Source organism: Leuciscus leuciscus (genome assembly GCF_965113295.1).
Source record: "Leuciscus leuciscus genome assembly, chromosome: 15".
Classification (NCBI taxonomy): domain Eukaryota; kingdom Metazoa; phylum Chordata; class Actinopteri; order Cypriniformes; family Leuciscidae; genus Leuciscus; species Leuciscus leuciscus.
The window spans coordinates 34,901,610-34,919,904 of record NC_138739.1 but is presented as its reverse complement, the minus strand read 5'-3'; the positions used below and the strand labels follow the sequence as shown (position 1 = coordinate 34,919,904).

General features: G+C 37.6%; 1 protein-coding gene across 3 annotated transcripts; it reads left to right on the top strand.

The window, feature by feature from the left end:
- Positions 1-2,720: 2,720 nt before the first annotated feature.
- pdgfba (platelet-derived growth factor beta polypeptide a) lies at positions 2,721-17,772 on the top strand (the record flags this gene model as incomplete). Of its 3 annotated transcripts, XM_082137881.1 has the most annotated exons (7): positions 2,721-3,185; positions 9,839-9,935; positions 11,296-11,367; positions 11,919-12,112; positions 13,631-14,516; positions 16,025-16,148; positions 16,388-17,772. In XM_082137881.1, the coding sequence occupies exons 1-7, from the start codon at positions 3,114-3,116 to the stop codon at positions 16,398-16,400; spliced, it is 1,458 nt and encodes a 485-aa protein (XP_081994007.1). In that variant the 5' UTR covers positions 2,721-3,113. The 3 variants fall into 3 exon arrangements, with proteins under 3 accessions (XP_081994007.1, XP_081994008.1, XP_081994009.1); XM_082137882.1 differs by lacking the exon at positions 16,388-17,772 and having other exon boundaries at positions 16,025-16,152; XM_082137883.1 differs by lacking the exon at positions 2,721-3,185 and having other exon boundaries at positions 9,839-9,931.
- Positions 17,773-18,295: the final 523 nt, after the last annotated feature.

Below are 18,295 nucleotides of genomic sequence, written 5' to 3'. Positions count from 1 at the left end.
CATTTAAGTAAGATCTAGGACTTAAGTACGTACATCTTTATATGTAATTTCATAATTATGCCTATTGTCTTTGTAATTAATGTTATATTGTCGGTTGACACTGACAAGCACTGACAAGCATTTATGCTAAACTAAAATAAACTTTAAGGTTATTTTCATTGAAACTTGATTGTAATATATTTGTAATTACACCTTTGAAATTATGAAGTTATAATTGTGTGCATTTGAAATATATTAACTTTAAACATAACATTGAATTAATATGTTATTGTGTAAGTAAACACATAAAAACAAGTGTACTGCTTTAAAGCACAAAATATTATTAAAACGATTTAAAATGTGCTTTAAATGAACACTTTTAAAGTTGACATTATTACAAAGTGCACTTTTTAAAAGTGTACTTAAGTGTGTTAAGAAACAGGGTTACACTTTATTTTAAGGTGTCCTTTTATATATTTATACATTAGGCCCATATAATAATGAAGTACATACAGCCTACTCACTATCAGCTTAGGGTTAGTTTGGTTTAGTGTTAGTTACATGTAATTGTGCATAATTTACTGTTATTACTTAACACATGTAACAAGGACACTGTAAAGTGAAGTGTTACCAAGTATAGTCATGAGTGTATTCTTTAAGTACACTTAAGTGACCTTTTATTTCATTGATATTATATTATTTGCAATACCGTTTTTTTTTTTATATATATATATATATACTTTGTCAGATTTGAAGTATTTGAATGTGCACTACAAGTAAAGTGTACTACTACAAGTACACATTCAATACAATTAAGCACACTTATTTTTCACAAGGGCAAGCAATAAAACAACACAACTGGCATGTGTGAATAACCATGTTTCTCTGTTGTTTCTCTTCTTCTCCATCTCTCTCGTGTCTGAATCGCGCTGCACTTGATCTGTCCATTGTAAAGAACTGTAATTTTTGTGTCAGTTCAGGTGATCAGTAACTCCTGCAGTTCACAATAACGTGTGTCATGTCAATCACTCGCTGCATGCGGACAGAAAAGGTCAGCGGGTTTATAAATAACCCCCTAGAGACGCTCAAACGTGTCACTTCCTGCTGCTGCAGCAATGGGGGGGTCACTGTGTCCCAGTGACCTCTGACCTCCCGGGATATGTGATGTACGATATTCCCTAAAATCAGAAAAGCTGGCAAACTCTGTACATACAGTGAGATGGGTGCAGGATTTCAGAATGATATTGTGTGCTAATATAGTTATAGTTATTGATCTTGGTGTGATCAGCCTATAGTCTCTTAGATGACTTCAGTTTTTATGATGTCATCTTTCAACTGGAAATCCCGAAACAAAAAAATCTTGTGAAATCGGTTGATTTTCTGATTCATTTCACTTTTTCGCTTCTCTATTGGGCAATATTTATATCTTAACAGATATAAATGGTAACATACATCATCAAACTAATGTTTTCCCAGGACGATTCTCACAAAGCTTGACAAAATTGGGTATGAGTCATATTTCAAAATCAAACAATATATGCATATCTATGCATATCTATGTCTTAGATTAATTAAATGTGAAAAATGAAAAATAATAGTATTGTTATCATTATTATGAATACTAATTATACTAATACTAATAATAATTATAATAATTATTAGTATTAAGTTATTATTAGCTTTTGTTTTATTATTATTATTATTAGTAATAATATTTATTATTTTATTTTATTTAATAAAAAAATATATAATATAAAATATATACAATATATTATTTGTATTAGTATTATATATATACACATATTACATTATTATTAATAATACTAATACTAATACAAATAATATATATTTTATATTTTTTATATTATATTTTTTTTATTAAATATATAATATAAAGCTTATATTATATATTAGTTCTTTTTTAAGATCATATTTCACCCCAAATTAAAATAAAAAAATCTTTCATAAAGAAAAGTAATCCGGTTTTAGACCCATTTAAGATTTGGTTTTGTGACATTATTTTCATAAAATTAATTGTCTCAAAATAAAGTATAAAATGATGTCACAATTATTGGTAATTGATCATTTAAAAAAAAAAAATCAGCATTAAATGAAGTACAACAAATTTTAACGGTAATATATAATAATATAATATATAAATATAATAATATATCACTTTGTGTGTGTGAGATGAGACATTTTCAGATTATAGTAATGAGAATTTGGGAAGGAAACATGCTTAATTGTTATGAAAATAATGTCACAAATGTAGAAAAAAAAATCGTAATATTCCTAAAATAAGATACATTTTCTTTAAGAAAAATACATTATTATAAGCATTTTTTATTATTATTTTGTGGTGAAATATAACCCAGACACATTATTGACAGGTTCCATGAGATTCAGACATATATGTTATCACCATCATCAGTTTGGATTGTCCAGTGTCATCAGTGTGACTCCCAAGTTCACAACTATTTGCTATAACCTCCAGTGAAACAAGACAGAACAGGTGGCTGTGGGAAAACTGTTGCCTTTTCTTCAAATAAAAGTCACAGTTTGAGAATGTCAGGTCATGTATGAAGAGCGAGACACCCTCATACATGCAGAATCGTTCCTAATCACTTGCCTTATATGGAAGCATCAGTCCAGCCTCTAGCGGGCAGAGAGCCAATCAGAGCGCAAGGGGGCGGGGTTTGTTGTTTAAGGCTGAAGCCAGAGCGAAGTGCACAGCGCGGCATTAATGCACCTGAGAAACACGCTATAGCACGCGCACAACCGCTGCCTACTTACTAGGGAAAGTTGCACACTTGCAGCGCTGGAATAGTTACGCATGGGCTATTTTCTGGAGTCAACACACTGGACATATTTTGCTTGGATATTTAAAGCTGATATTTTAAACTGAAGTGGAGTTTTTTTCTTTCAAGTATATCATTAATATGCGATTTTTGACTTGAACACTTCGTTTCCACACTGGAGATTTCGGATACGGCGTTAAATGTCAAAAGGGATCAGCTGGCGCGGTGTTCAAAGTGACTCAACCCCTCTGGAATAAACTTTCCTGCAGCTGAGAGCGACTGTGTGTGTGTGTGTGTGTTTGACACAGAGAGAGAGAGACAGTTGGATGTGCGCGCATGATGAGCTCGCGGCTTCTGCTGCTGGTGCTCGCGGCGCTCGCGGCGTGCCTGCGGTCTGGTCGCGCGCAGGTAAGCTTCACCTGATTGACGTCACGCTTGGTTTCTCTGTCTCTGCTGGAGTTTAATTTATATGTCTCATTTAACAATAGCTGCATTCAGAGATCAATTTTAACTGTCTTGATTTCGAGGATGAAATTTAAGCAAACTGTAACAAATGCCCTCATAAGCACGCCTGACTGCGTATTTTGGCCCCAAAGTGGAGGGCCCCCACCCTTGAGGACCCCGATAACAGAGAAACTCTACTAGATTTGATGCTTAATCTATCTGTATTTGTTTATGTCTGCAATTCTAAACTCAAACAAATCCACAGTTCGTGTTGCCAGCATTAATGTGCATTGGATGGATTCCCAGATGCTCCCCTGCCAAAACCATCACTCAGTCCAAGAGCATCACTGTCACGGCTTAAACCCCAATTATGTTGTCCATTTAACACGACAGTACGCCGTTAGCCGTATGAAAATAGTCCTGCGAGTTCCTATAGAAGCTCTGTACACAATTTAAAATAAAGGTCATAACGGTTAATTTTTCTTTCAGTGATGCCATAGAATAATGGGATTTTTGGTTCCTCAAATAACCTTTCAGTGATCCGTTCTAATGTGAACATTCCATGGGTGTTAAAAGTTATTGATGGAACCATAATGCCAATAAAGAAACTTTATTTTTATGAGTGGAACTTGAAATTGTATTTTCCAGACTAAACGTCAAAATAGAAAATTTTCGACAACTTAATCAGAAGTCATAGTGGAGTCTGATTAAGGTTTTAACGAGGATTATTTTTTTAACAATCAGACCGATTCGCAAATCTCTATAAATTACTCATTAGTGAGTCAGTCTGAATAAAAAAAAAATGCTTATTCAGTAGTCCAAGTCATATAGGCATTCATTGGTGTGGGAATCCTGGTAACAATACAAAATAAAACAGTAGGCTATATATCAGTTGATATTTGGCTGCCCCATCAATGGATAGTGCACATTTTCTGTATTCAAATTAGAGGTGGGCGATCTTCCCAAAATTTCATATCACGATCCTATAACAAACAATCACGATCCATGATCTGAATCGCGATCTTCCCAAATTTGAGATGTAATAGCCTATCGAGAATATCCAGATTCCAGACTGGAAAAAGCGTTATGCTTTTATTCTACATTTATTTAATTTGATCTTTTATATTGATCAAGGCTTGAATGTGGTTAAGTGTAACAAAAAATGCAACATTTTGAACAAAAAGCTGAGAAAATCTTGTTTTGTCAAAGACTTTTTCCGGATCGTATTCAGAACGATGATTAAAACATAGATGGAATAGATTGAGTCCATCAACACCCTCAAAGCTTCACAGTCCTACACATCTTCCTGGGTCAACATTCAGTAACATTAGGGAGTTTTGATTTATATGCTGTTTAGGCTAATCATGTTATTTTACATGTGCAAAAGCCATGCTTCTATTGCTTGTTTGTTTCTGCCTCTTTTTCGCCTGTGTTTTTATTTAAAAATTCTGTACTCTTTCAGAAGATGTCATAGCGCCTCCTACTGTATAAGGCCATGTGTCCATCAAAGTTAGCCAATGCTCTGCTGAAAACGTCTTGCTGTGGGCATTTGAGAAGGTTGAGTCCAGTTGCATTTCAGTTGAGATGCTATATACTATGATGCGGAATATCCACAGAACTGTTATCTGATGTCGCAAATAGTTTAGGATGAAGAAGAGATGTGCTTGTTGTTGTCGTTTGTTATCGTTGTACAAGCAGAATGTGATGGTTGGTTAGTATGGTATTTGTCCCGCCCCTCCTGCACTGTGATTGGACGGCTGAGTACAAAGTGACAGTAATGAGCGCTGTTTTACCCAAAGTTGAACATTCTTCAACTCTCGTCGACCAGTAAAAAACACTGAGCACTTAGTGTTCAGCGTGAAATAAGCGCTCAGAGCCTAAGGCCATGTGTCCACCATAACATTTTTTTTTTTCCCAAGTCTCGTATTTTTCCAATTGCTTTCAATGGAAGCGGCAATTTTTTTTAAACTGTTTTTTTACCAGTCGCTGAGAGTTGAAGAATGTTCAACTTTGGGTAAAACAGCGCTCGTCACTTTTTACTCATCCGTCCAATCACAGTGGAGGAGGGGCGGGACAAATACAACACTGACCAATTGCCACATCCAGCTTGTCCAATGACAACAAATGACAACAACAAGCACATCTCTTCAACCAAAAACTTGTGATAGAGCAAGAATGTCACATTTTGTGAAAAAAATTTATTTTCAGAAACAAACTATTTGCAAAATCGGATACTAGTAACAGTTCCGCGGATATTCCGTATCATAACACATATAGCGTCTCAACTGAAAAAAAAACTGTCTAAAAACGCTTTAGTGTTTTTATCTTGATTTGGGTTGCAGATATTCTCACATATGTGTCCTGAGCTGACCTTTATGAAAAGGTCTTTATTACATGTACATCAATTGCCATCCACACACACACACACACACACACACACACTATAAAACCTAAATCCCCATTGTGATGTTTCTGTAATCCGTCTCTTGAATATCACCATTGCATCATCACCAAACTTACAAAAAAAAAAACACAAACCTTATGTTAGGCCTGCCCTCTAAAACAGAGCCCTCCATTCGGAGTTTATAAGGTCACAGCTGATGGGATTTTGGTCCTCCAGCTGATGCATCATAAGTCTTGTGTTTAAGTTATATAAGAGAGGAATAATCTAGGCGGCACGGTACAGACGTGTGGATAGAATCACATAAGATGATTGGGCTTTGGGTTGCTCTCATTAGGCGCGTGTCACAGCCCATGGGATAAAAAAAAAAAAAAAATTGCTTTTGCAGACATGACTCAGGATTCGAGCGAATGAAAGCCGAACACCTGAGAAGAGCGTGCTCAGATGTGCATTGAATTAATGACTCAGGTTTGGAAAATGGAAGATGGATCGACCTTATTGTGCTTGTGCTTATCCTTTCATATAAAACTTAATCTCTCTCTCTATGTAAGCATGATTATTGAAGCTTGCTCAGACTTTAAAAAAAAATTAAATCCCGCTCTTTTCATCCTCCTTTCAATACATTTGTTTATTCGACCTATGTGTATGTGCAGGTGTGGGTGTCACTCCATGGATACAGTATTTCTTTATGTCTGAACTCAGTAATGGCTGACTGCCATGTGGCCGGCCTATAAAGTTTCGTGTGTGTGTGAATAGCAATCCAGGTCGATAATTATACCCCATTCCTCCTCAATTTTCCCCTGGATGAACTATTGGCATTCCTGCATCCCATGATTCATTATGGCATGTGGCAAATGGGAGTGATGTCATCCTAATGGGTTCAGTAAACGTTACAGCGCTAAACACACATGCACTTGACAGTGGGTGATATACTGCTTTAGTTTATGTGTGTTTCACTCTGACATCGCAGAGTTCACACCACAATTATAACGATAGTGACAGAGAGGAACGATATCGTTGTAATCACTTTAAGAATAAAAAAAAATGTTCAGCTGATGAATGATACAAATATTGACAGCCAATCAGAATCTACCTGACTCTAAAGAGCTTGAGCATTTAAAGTGGCAGGACAATAAAACTGCAGTATGTTTATAATAAATTGAACGTTATTGTGCATTTGGACACTAGTTATTATTACGGTTAACTTTTTAGTCATTGTTCTTGGTGTGAACGGCCGCTTAGGGGGATTTTTGCACCAGATACAGTCATAATTTAGTTTTCCATGACTGTTTTTGTACCCCATTCCCCCAATTCTTATATTAATAAGTTTATTGGTACTATACCTTTAAGGCTCTGTATGTTGCGGAGTAATAGTAGACTGTCATTAGAGACTGAAGTCTTTAGCCTCCTTGATAAGAGCGCCCGCCTCCCTCGCTGGAGAACCGGGTTCAAGGACCGCACAGAGTAGGGCAAGTAGGACCTGAGGGGTATATATATATATATATATATGTAAATCCTCTTGTTATGATTGTTTGCTCAGTGATATTCTCTTCAAACTGTCACTCCGCCATTACTGTATTTGACTTGAAAAACATAACTGACTGTATTAATGACCCTATATAACCTATGCACTAGAGAAACAAGCGTGCAGCCATCTTTAGAATATTGTGTTTGAACTTCAGTTTTGAAGGTGGCTCTGTATATTTCTATGGCATCACTGTCAAAGAGTAATTAGCTATTGAAGTGGATTTATTTATTGTAGAGTTAATGAAAGTTATCATGAGCATTGTAACGTTTGAAGTGGAACAAATGTCAGTAGACCGGGAAGATTTTAAAACGAGCGGTTCATTCATAAAGCTGTAAGATCCTCCTTTCATGCTTTGGACATAAAAACCGGAAGACAGAAAGGGGGCGGGGCTACAGAAGGTCTAGTAATAGTGCCCCTTGTGGTCACATTGAGAATGCATCACATAAGTTATGAGTTATGAATAGATTTCTTATACATTTCGCACACATTTAAACATCTATCTGGCATACAAGCATTCACTTTCCAACCTGATTGCACAAGAAAATGTTGCTGTTTTGCAAGTGTGCAATTTCGTACAAAGTTTGAAGTTCACTTTATAAACCTACCTCTTGGTATATCAAAATAGTTACGAATTGTTGTAAGACTGTATTGTCACATTTGCATAATTAACGTGGGCTGTTATATGTTAATATATTCAGCAACTTGGATTACCTTACACACATGCACAAAAATTTCAAAAAAGTTTAGCCTTCTATGTTCAAACCGGAGTCAGAAAGATGGAGAGACTCAAGAAGAAGTGACAACATTTCTGAATGGATAGTTGATGAATTTATGTAGCTTATGTGTTGTTATCTTCTAGTCATTGATTAGCATATTCTGTCTTGATAATCAATAAATCGTGTTCAGGGGGGCGGGGTTTATGTAAATTTTAGGGTTTGTGATGTCACTAACCCTGGAGGAATGTCGTGTTGTCTCTACCAGCCGTTTGTTGTAGTCTTTAAATAGCAATTTCTGTAAAATAAAATATCTCGCTTTGTTTTGAACTTTGAGCGTTGTAACTTTTGCAGATCAAACAGCAACATTACACACTAACTAAAGTTAGAAAAGTGAAATCATAATCAACCACCTCTTTAAAATCGTTTAATGCACAGCTAGCCGTGGATTATCGCGCTTATACCATGGTCATTTGCCAACATTGACAACTTAAAGTTGATGTTTGCATCGCAGACCAGAAGGGTAAAATTGACGGTTATTTCCGTCAGTTATATCTAGCATATTTTGCCCACTTTGAATCAGACACAGAGATAAAGCAGTGCGTAAGATTACATTTAATCGAATGAATGAATTATAGCATTTATTTGAAAGAGAGAGAGAGAGAGAGAGAGAGAGAGAGAGAGAGAGAGAGAGAGAGAGAGAGAGAGAGAGATGAGAGATAGAGATATTATCGAGAGAGAGAGAGAGAGAGATGAGAGATAGAGATATTATCGAAAGAGAGAGAGAGAGAGATGCTTACCTGCATCTGTTTGGAGTCTCTCTCTCTCTCTCTCTTTCTCTCTCTCTCTATTAACAATGAAGCTGTGAGTTTAACTACTTTAGAATAGCGATGTAACCCCCTCGTTGCTGAGAAATATAATGTAAAGCTATTTGATAAAAGTCGCGGGGCAGCGTTGATAACAAGTCTGTGCTCCTGAATGTTTCTGTGTACGGTTTTATTGCACATCTTCCAGCCAATCAGAATCGAGTATTCAGACGGATCATGGTATAAGGGTTTTTCAACGGCTGATGCCAATATCTACAGCAGGGTTGCCAGTTTTGCGTAACAAAACCAGCCCAAATGCTATTCAAAACCTGCCCAATCACTGCCAAAAATAGCCCAAGCGCGTTCCGGGGGATAAACAATTGCATTCTGGCAGTAAAAATATAGTTCCAAGGGCTTCAACCCTTCGACTAAAAAAACAACCCGAGGGAACAGTGTAAAAGTAGCCCAATTCTGCGGGAAAACCACAGACTTAGCAACACTGATCTAGAGACCCTGGTGGCCGATGATTTTATGCCGATGCGTGACAACTGCCAACTGAAACCCAAAGGGGAACTACTATTGCAGATGATTGCCAAACAGACAATATATCAGCCGATTAATCAGCCTGAAAAACATATCTATCACTTGTCTATATATAAAGTATATCAAACTTTGTTTTTCATGACATTCCCTTTAATGAGTTTATTAATAATAGCATAATTGTTGTTTGTAAATGGTCTGAACTGCAGTACACTGTATTTAACTGTAAATTATATATATATATATATATATATATATATATATATATATATATATATATATATATATATATAAGGAACTCTGTGTGGAGGTGAAAAATTGATGGTTGGTTATGGCAATATGTTTTATTTATGTATTTATTTTCCCATTGTGTGTCGGCCACATGACACTGACCACATCACACACACACTGACCTGATTATGAGTAATGCAGCTTAATAAAGGACAGCGACTCTCCACACATGCTCTCTGTAACACGTGCCGTATGTCTGTGCTCAGCCAGGTGTCTGTTATTGCACTGAATACGTCGGCTAGACATGGATGCGTGTATGCTATTGAAATTCTGACCCAGACAGGTGAGTGTCTGTTCAGAAACCTGTTTGACCATCTCTCTCTCTCTCTCTTCATAAGGGTGACCCTCTTCCTCCATCTCTGGTGGATTTAGTGATGAACAGCCCGATCTCATCCGTAGATGATCTGAAGAGACTTCTAGACGTAGAATCCGTAGGTAAAGCTGATCCCATACCTTTAACAGATCCCATACAAAACACTTATACACACACGTTGGGTTTTCATGTTTTATGGGGACAATGATTTTTATTATTTACAAACTGTATATCCTGTCCCCTTATACTAACCCTAACCCTAATTCTACCCATCACAGAAAACATTTAGCATTTTTACATTTTCAAAAAACATTGTGTATGATTTATAAGCTGTTTTCCCCACAAGGACAAGGATTTTGGATATTGCCAAATTCACATAATATATATATATATTTTTTATAGACATTTACTTTATACTCCTTGCAAATGACACTTATGAAATTTGGTTGCATGGTATATTTGGTTGCATAGTTATTTATTCTATTAGCCTACATATTGGCTTTTTATCGTGCGTTGGCTGCCTTACTCTCTACATATAATCACCAGTCATTGAAAACCCCATATCAGAACTACTTCAAACAAGTGAACTTCTCGTCATTTGTGGAATGTGTGTGTTTTCTGGGGTGTGCTGAAGTGGGAAGGTGAAGCAGGAAAGAGTGAGGGGTCTGGAATGCAGTGTGTGTGTGTGTGTATGCATGTGGATAATGGTAATATTTACATGAACGGGCCGTGTATAGCCCCTCACAGGCACAATAGCAGTGACCTTGAGCCCAGTCCAGCTCTAAGTTTACAGAAGGGACACAAACACAAGGCTACACTATTGTTCCCTATACCAGAATCCTCTGTTTCTGTATGTGTGTGTGCGTTATAGCCAGCTTTAACAATGTTCTGAACCTTACTACGAGGACTACAATACCAGTCACTCATTACACTCACTACAGTAGATTGACAGGCCTTGGTCAGGTTTACGGCAAGATGTCAGGAGTCAGGACAGTGGAATCAAGAGGATTCAAAGGGCAACTCCAGGTCTTTAGTATGAGACATACAGAGACACAAACAAACGCAGAGACAAAGCACAGTTGCGCAACTGAAATGCAGGTTTGCAGTCATATGTACAGGTTCACATGGCAACAAACAGCGTATATATAATGTAATATGAAAAAAGCGGACTGTGATTGGTCACTTCACTACTGTCTGAGTGGGTGTATTTTTACACTACGTAACTACAGTATCTCTCCAACAGGTGAAAATATATGTCCTTAGTCCTTCATCCTGATAAAAAAAAGATGCAAAAAGACCCAGTCTTTCTTTAAAAAAAATATCTAGATCTGTACATTCCTAGACCAGACATAAGGCCTGATCGCATCAAGAACAATAACTATATAGATAACTATAAGATAACTAAAGTCAACTAACTACCCAAATTGCTGAACGATGTTTAATATTTTTTAATCACTCCTTCGTTTTGTCTTTCATTTTCAGAGGAAGACGATGAGATACCCGAGAGTGAGATGCACTCTAACGGAACACACAAACGTCTTCCCAGAAGCCTTAGTAAGTCTTCTAGCATTCCCTCCCTTCCTCTCTTTGTCTCTTTTCCACACTCCCGTCTCTTCATCTTTGTCCTCTTGCAAATTTCAATGTATTTCCAGTCTGTGCCGATTATTTTCAGACACTGTGGCATCTCCATTCCACAATGGTGTTGTGGCTTTGTTGTGTGTTTGTGCGAGTGTGTGAGATGTGCGTATATGAGCCTGGAGTCTGCTGTTGCGTCTCTATGATTGATTCTGTCTCGTCCTGTCTCGCCACATGTCCTTAGGTCACCCTCAAACACACACACACACACACAAGTTTCAAAGCTCAATTTTACCACCCACGCTTCTTTCGCACATGTACTCGATCTATTTCTCTCTCTCTGAGTGCTCACTTTCAGTCAAGTGCGCCTTGAGTCTGTACACACAAACACACTCTGACAGAGCTGAGAGGGTGAATTATAGTGTGTGTCTGTAGTCTTGTTAGTCTGGTTTGTCTAACTTCCATCCAGGTTGGCTTCTGCAATGTGGGAATGATATAAACGTTAAGTGTCTTTTCTATCCCTCTCACAGGTGTTCAGGTGGCACAGCAGGCCATGTGCAAGGTGAGAACAGAAGTTATGGAAGTGACCCGTGCGATGCTGGACCGACGGAACGCCAACTTCCTGTTATGGCCTCCGTGTGTGGAAGTGCAGCGCTGTTCAGGCTGCTGTAACACACGCACTGTACAATGCGTGCCAGTCATCATGGAAACACGACATTTACAGGTATTCATATGCAACTTTACAACATTTACAGTTGTAATGACTTTTTAGCCCTTTCTGAACAACGGCAAACAACAGCGGTTCTATGAATATGCAAATTAGCCCCGCCTCCACTCACTCACACCAGCTCAGAGATCCACTCACTGACAATCACACGTTGACCTGATTGGTTACAAGATAGTTTGTGACATCAAAAACACCTGCGATTTCAAACAGTTCACTGCAGTTTTATAGAGAAAATACTCAGAAATGGTGTTGACTGATGAATTTGAACATGGTTTACAAAGACATACAAACAACATTAAAAGCTTGATTTTCACCACAGGGGAACTTTAAAACGAAAAACGAAAAATGTACTTATATTTAATTCAATACCTTAAAATGTCAATAAAAAAACTAGTTACAAATGTAGTATCTTACGGTTACCCAGTATTTGTGTGTACTACATTTGTATACTTATCCGTGTGTCACTCTGTTAGTGTAGCAACATGCTAACATAAAAATGGTTAAATCTAATTACAAATACACTATTTTACCCAATATTTATGTGTACTGTATATTTTTATGCTCATTAGTGTATTATAGGTTTAGCTTGTCAACATGAAAATGGTTAAGCCTAATTAGAAATACGCTATTTACCCAAAATGTATGTTTTTATGCCGTGTCATAAGCGCAGACCGATGACAGATTGACGAATCAATGACAGATGCTTTGCTAAAGCTGTGCTGGGACAGATTAAACTACGGCGGGTTATCATAAAATAAACATTTGATATAGAGTGCAATAAAGCAGGATAATTAATCAATTTACAAAGGCTATTATTCGACTGTATGTGATTGAAGCCTTCGACGCAAATAGTGTTTTAATCTATAGTTTGCATAAATTACTTGCAAACTTTTACTAACCTTTACATACAAACCTTTACTAGTGTAACGTTTACTAGTCGATTCATCTGAGATATCAACCCACTCCTGTACTTCCTTTACATAATCATCAGACGATCTCTTTTCAATAACCATAAAGCCACAAGATTTGCGATGAAACAATAGATGGCAGAAAAGCACAATTTTAGTTTGTAATCTAATAAGAAGATGACGTTGTGCTGCTTCAATCCTTTGCGCTAAATGAAGTGTAGCTTTTGGTCGCGATAAACCACTACTTGCTGTAAAAAGTAGTTAGCCACTGAAAAAGCTACATTGTTTTAAAAGCCACTGAGCTACTGACAAGCTACTGAAAATGTTAGTTAGTAGAGTCGCTACTTGTAGTTATCTACTCCCCAACACTGTAATTAGTGTATCACATTTTTAGCTTAGCAACATGCTAACATGAAATTAGTGGAGTCTAATTAGAAATGGACTATTCTACCATGCATTTACACTGTGTATTTATTAGTGTTTTGCATTGTTAGCTTAGCAACATGCTAACATAAAAATTGTTAAATCTAATTAGAAATGTAACCGTGTTCTTGTGTTCAGAAATTAATGGTTAGCATTATTTTAATATCTCTTTTTGTTTGTCTAGATGACGAAAATCCAGTATATCAACCGACAACCAGTCTATGAGAAGGTTGTCATACCCGTGGAGGACCATGTGACTTGTAGCTGTCAATTACGCGCTTCTGCGCTCAGCCCACGGCTCCAGACCACACCTCTTCCTCCGCCCAGACTCCACCCTAAAGTAACGCTACCAAAGACCCAATCAAAAGAGGAACTACATCGCCATGACGAACTTAAACATAATCAAAGGCTCCATTTGGAGGATAAAGAGAGTCAGGAACTACAATGGCAGTCCAAAAACACCGTCACACACACACAGGGCTACCGACAAAGCCCGTACCAACATACACTCACACACACAGCAGTTTATGTGAGCGGAGGAGATGTTCCCACCAGACAAACCACATTAGGAGATCCACACATGATGAGTGACGCAACACAAACTGAGGAGGTGAAATCTGAACACAGTGGCGACAACATGACGAAAAAGACACAACAGCATTACGACAGACATCTGCAAGAGGATCAACAGCCAGAACCACAGCAACCACAGGATAAAACGACACCACATCAACCAAAATACAATGCTACCCACAATCCCGTCCAATCAGGGCACAGCATGCCACACAGTAGCCAATTAGACACTTTTAGTCGCACTTACAGCCACGTTGAGGTGATCGGCCAATCCAGCGGCTTATCTGAAGTGCCAAGTCATCACTCTGACCAATCAGAAGTTAGAAAACATCACCACCACCACCACCAATCAGAAGCAAATAATCAAAATATGCAGGAAAGGGAGCAGCAGCCAGAAACACAACATCATCTTCGTCACCAAAACCATGGACACCATCACCTTCACCAACATACAACGCAAGCAGTTAGCCAACAACAGACAAGCACACAAAAAACAGGTCAGTGTCTAGCTCGTCTATCACAGGGGTCTCCAACCTTTTTTCATTTGAGAGCTACTTTAAAAAAATGAAAGTGGCCGAGAGCTACTCATGTTATACAATACTGAAATCTCTTAAATAAGGTCTCATAACTCTCATATTAACAACTTATCCAAACTGTTTTAGACCTAAAAGAGTTTTTGAAGGCCTATATATGTCACCCTTTAATGTCAGAGAAAAGAACAGAATCAGAGATTACAGTTTTTTTATGGAAAATAGTACTTTGCATATTATACTGTAAAAACACTATATAACTATAGTTGATTTTATAGTACATCATAATGAAATGGTATGAAAATGTCATGATTATAGTGACCAAAATGATCACGGTCATCACAGAATCCTGTTCAAAAAGTACTAATACTACACAATGAAATCAACTCACCAAGTTTTATGTCGAAAACCAACACAATAACAAATAAAATTAGCATTAATATGCACTTTTTGTTTACATAAACATTAAAAAATGATAACATTAAAAATGATGTCCAGATTTTAAAGGAGTGTCTCGGCATTCTCCTTTCCGTCATGTTTTCACACAGAACGAAACCTACGCTGCATGCTGTGCCTCTGTGAGACTCCTGCTAACTTTGCTTGCTTTATTGAAACTTTTAGTTTTTTTGTTATATTGTAATTACATTTGCATGTTCATAAATAGGTTAAATGAAAATAATAACCTCACTGCATATATGTCAAACTTGATTTGCATTGGAGGGGGTGGAACACCGGTCTATATTAGCTCACTCTGATTAGATGAAAAGTACGTCTTGGCCGTTTACATATCGCATGTAAAAATGCGTGGAAGGCGTGGCTGCGCTGCTTTCTCCTTCTTGCAAAAGCGCTTGCTCTCCTTTGGCGTGTGGTGTTGCTATGCAACCATGAACCGTGCTCTCAACAACGACAAAGAAGTTTTAGTAATGGATCTGCTACAAGATTTATTTACGGAGAAGAGAAAAACACCTGTAGTGTTTGGGTTCACCCCAATCCTTCATGTTGACTGAGCTTTCAATGTTGTTAAGGAAAGGGTGAAGCTGATTGGCTGGTTCTTGTCACATGACCTGCGGTGCGCTTGCAGCATTCTGAGAAGTTTCGTTTTTTTTCATCTCGCTGCGCCCGGAAAAAGCGAGACATACATTTGAAATAACGAACTTGAGCGCGCAAAACACATGATATGTGAACGGCCCCTTTGCGAGCTTCCTCCAATCAGGCCACGCGTGCGACGTGTTGGAGACCCCTGGTCTATCGAGTCATTGTGTGTGTGTGTGTGTGTGTGTGTGTGTGTGTGTGTGTGTGTCTGTACACATTCTGTTTTGATTAGTAACTTATGCTTCCTGTTATTCTTTCCATTTCTTTAACGTCAGAGGTAGCATATAAAGTCAAGGGTCAACAAAGTAATGTGATGCTAATATGATGGCTACCATGAGGCTAACGCATTCCATTTGTCTTCTGTTTTCTTCATTATCCCATAGTGCCGAACACTCCTCCCACCATCCCCTCAGCCCCACAGACTCCACCCCCTCTCCAGCCCCCGCGGAAGCGACGGCGGAAACACCGGAAGAGGATGAGCAAGGCCTCCATGAGAGCGATGATAATGTAATGCTAATATTATAGTATGGTTATTGAAACATACTAATTAACAATGATTTGGAGCTGAATTGTGTCATTTCTGTGTAACTAGAGTCACCAGAGAGAATTTTAGACCTCGTTGGATGAGAACACTCAATAGATTGCAATTCAGATTGAAAGCATTAGTGGTGCAGAAATGACACACTCCAGCTTTCACCAAACTTTTACATTTTAAAGTGAAATCTAATCAATCTATCCTCTAACAGGGTCATGTCCTGAAGAAGACCAAAGACTCTGAATTGCTGCCAAAGGCCCAGGAGCAACCACAAAGCTGAGAGTCAGGGTGGAGACACACAGGATATAGCAGAGACACACTGGAAATCTTTTATAATAACTGGAAATGTCTTTGATCTTTGCCAAATAAGCTCCCATGAACTACATTTCCCATTAGCCATTGCAGTCGTAGGAGGCCACCAGTTCTGCAATCTTCGCACTACGGGAGCTGGCCGTACTCAGGATATCCTGTGAGCGTGGACTTAAAAGGGATTCCATACAGACACAAACACAGCCTGCCAAATAGCGAGACCGTATTTAAAAACACAACACAATTACGGTCTGCCAGATACGCTTCATTCAGCTCAACAACTGCCAAATGCGGTGCAATATTGACTTGAACCACTGTTTGGCCAAGGGTCTGGCTCAAATCAGTGATTAGATACTTGGGGAAAGTCAAAGTAGCCTTCAATTGCCAATGAATGATGTAGACCCACTGGTGGTTGTGGTTATCCACTGGAGGAACTACTGGAATAGCAAATGGAAGAAGTTGAAACTGGAATATATGTGAGGACTTTGAATTGGACTCTCAAAGAGCAAAACAACTGGGAAAATGAAGCTCAGGACTTCCAGAAAAGTATAAAATACAAATAACTTTTACAAATTCATCTCAAAACGTATAATCTGTACATTTTTCAAGCTACTTAAACACTCCAAGTTTATTAAATGGCAAAATATCAGCTGGCTAGATATGAAATCGAGGAGTAAAAGCACTTACAAAGCAGTTTTTTGAACATGTACCATGGTAATATGATGGTATTCATTGAAGTACTTTGGAGTACCATATATATATACCAAGGTTTTTGAATATGGTAATCAATCTGATACCATGGTACCGCCTCAGTACTTTCTTGTAAGGATCTCTCAGTATAATGCACAATATTTAATTAGTGCAAAAACACTGGAATATCGTACACTGGAGATTATCAAATACTAAGTGCTGAAAGCACTAAATGTTCGCATGTTGGTAGATGCACGGTCAAATAGTTCCTAATTCAATATTTATATGAAAACAAGAAGATTGTGTTTAGCCGTAATGAGGTTACAGTGAAATACTCCCATCCTGTAGGGGGCGGTATGGAGTGCTCTGTTATCTTATGCCTGCTGTTCCCAAATGTTCGTCTGTGCATTCAACTGCTTCTGGAATCTTGTAAAGCTATAAAATAACTGTTTGTAAATGATGCATTTCTCTTCTGGCTTTTTACGTAACTTATTTATAAAAGGTATAAAAGAGTAATTAATTGTTATTTGTTTTGATGGAAATTATTGTTAATGTAATAATGCTATTTTAATATAAATATAAAAAGTGTTAAATTTATCATTGGTTTGATGTTTTTTATAGCATTTTGTGAAAACAAGCCAAATGGCAGAATATTCATTCAGAAATGACTATGGCTATGGTTTCGTAAAGTCGGCGTGAAATCAAAATTAAGCCTATTTATTTACAGTACTTTGTTAGCGCACATTACTTGCCTAGTGATGAACAATTCATTCGTGCAAGTCTATCCACACACAAAAAAGGGAACGCCTACTTTTCTAGATTCAATAAATATCCAATGGGAAAAAACAAGCCACGCCCTCTATTTTTCTCATTCAATATTCTGTTTCACTCAGAAAATGTCACAAAACTGAAGTAAAGTCGGTCACAACATCCGGTTCACACAGACTTTAAAGGTGAACTATTCAGGTTTTTTTTAGCTTAATTTACCTTAACTGAACAGCTTCGGAGTCATTGGAATGGTTATATGACTTTTTTCGGGTTGAATGGTGGTCTTCTCGCAAATAACTATTTATTTGTATGATACAGCTGCAAATAAGTATTTGAACACCTGTCTATCAGC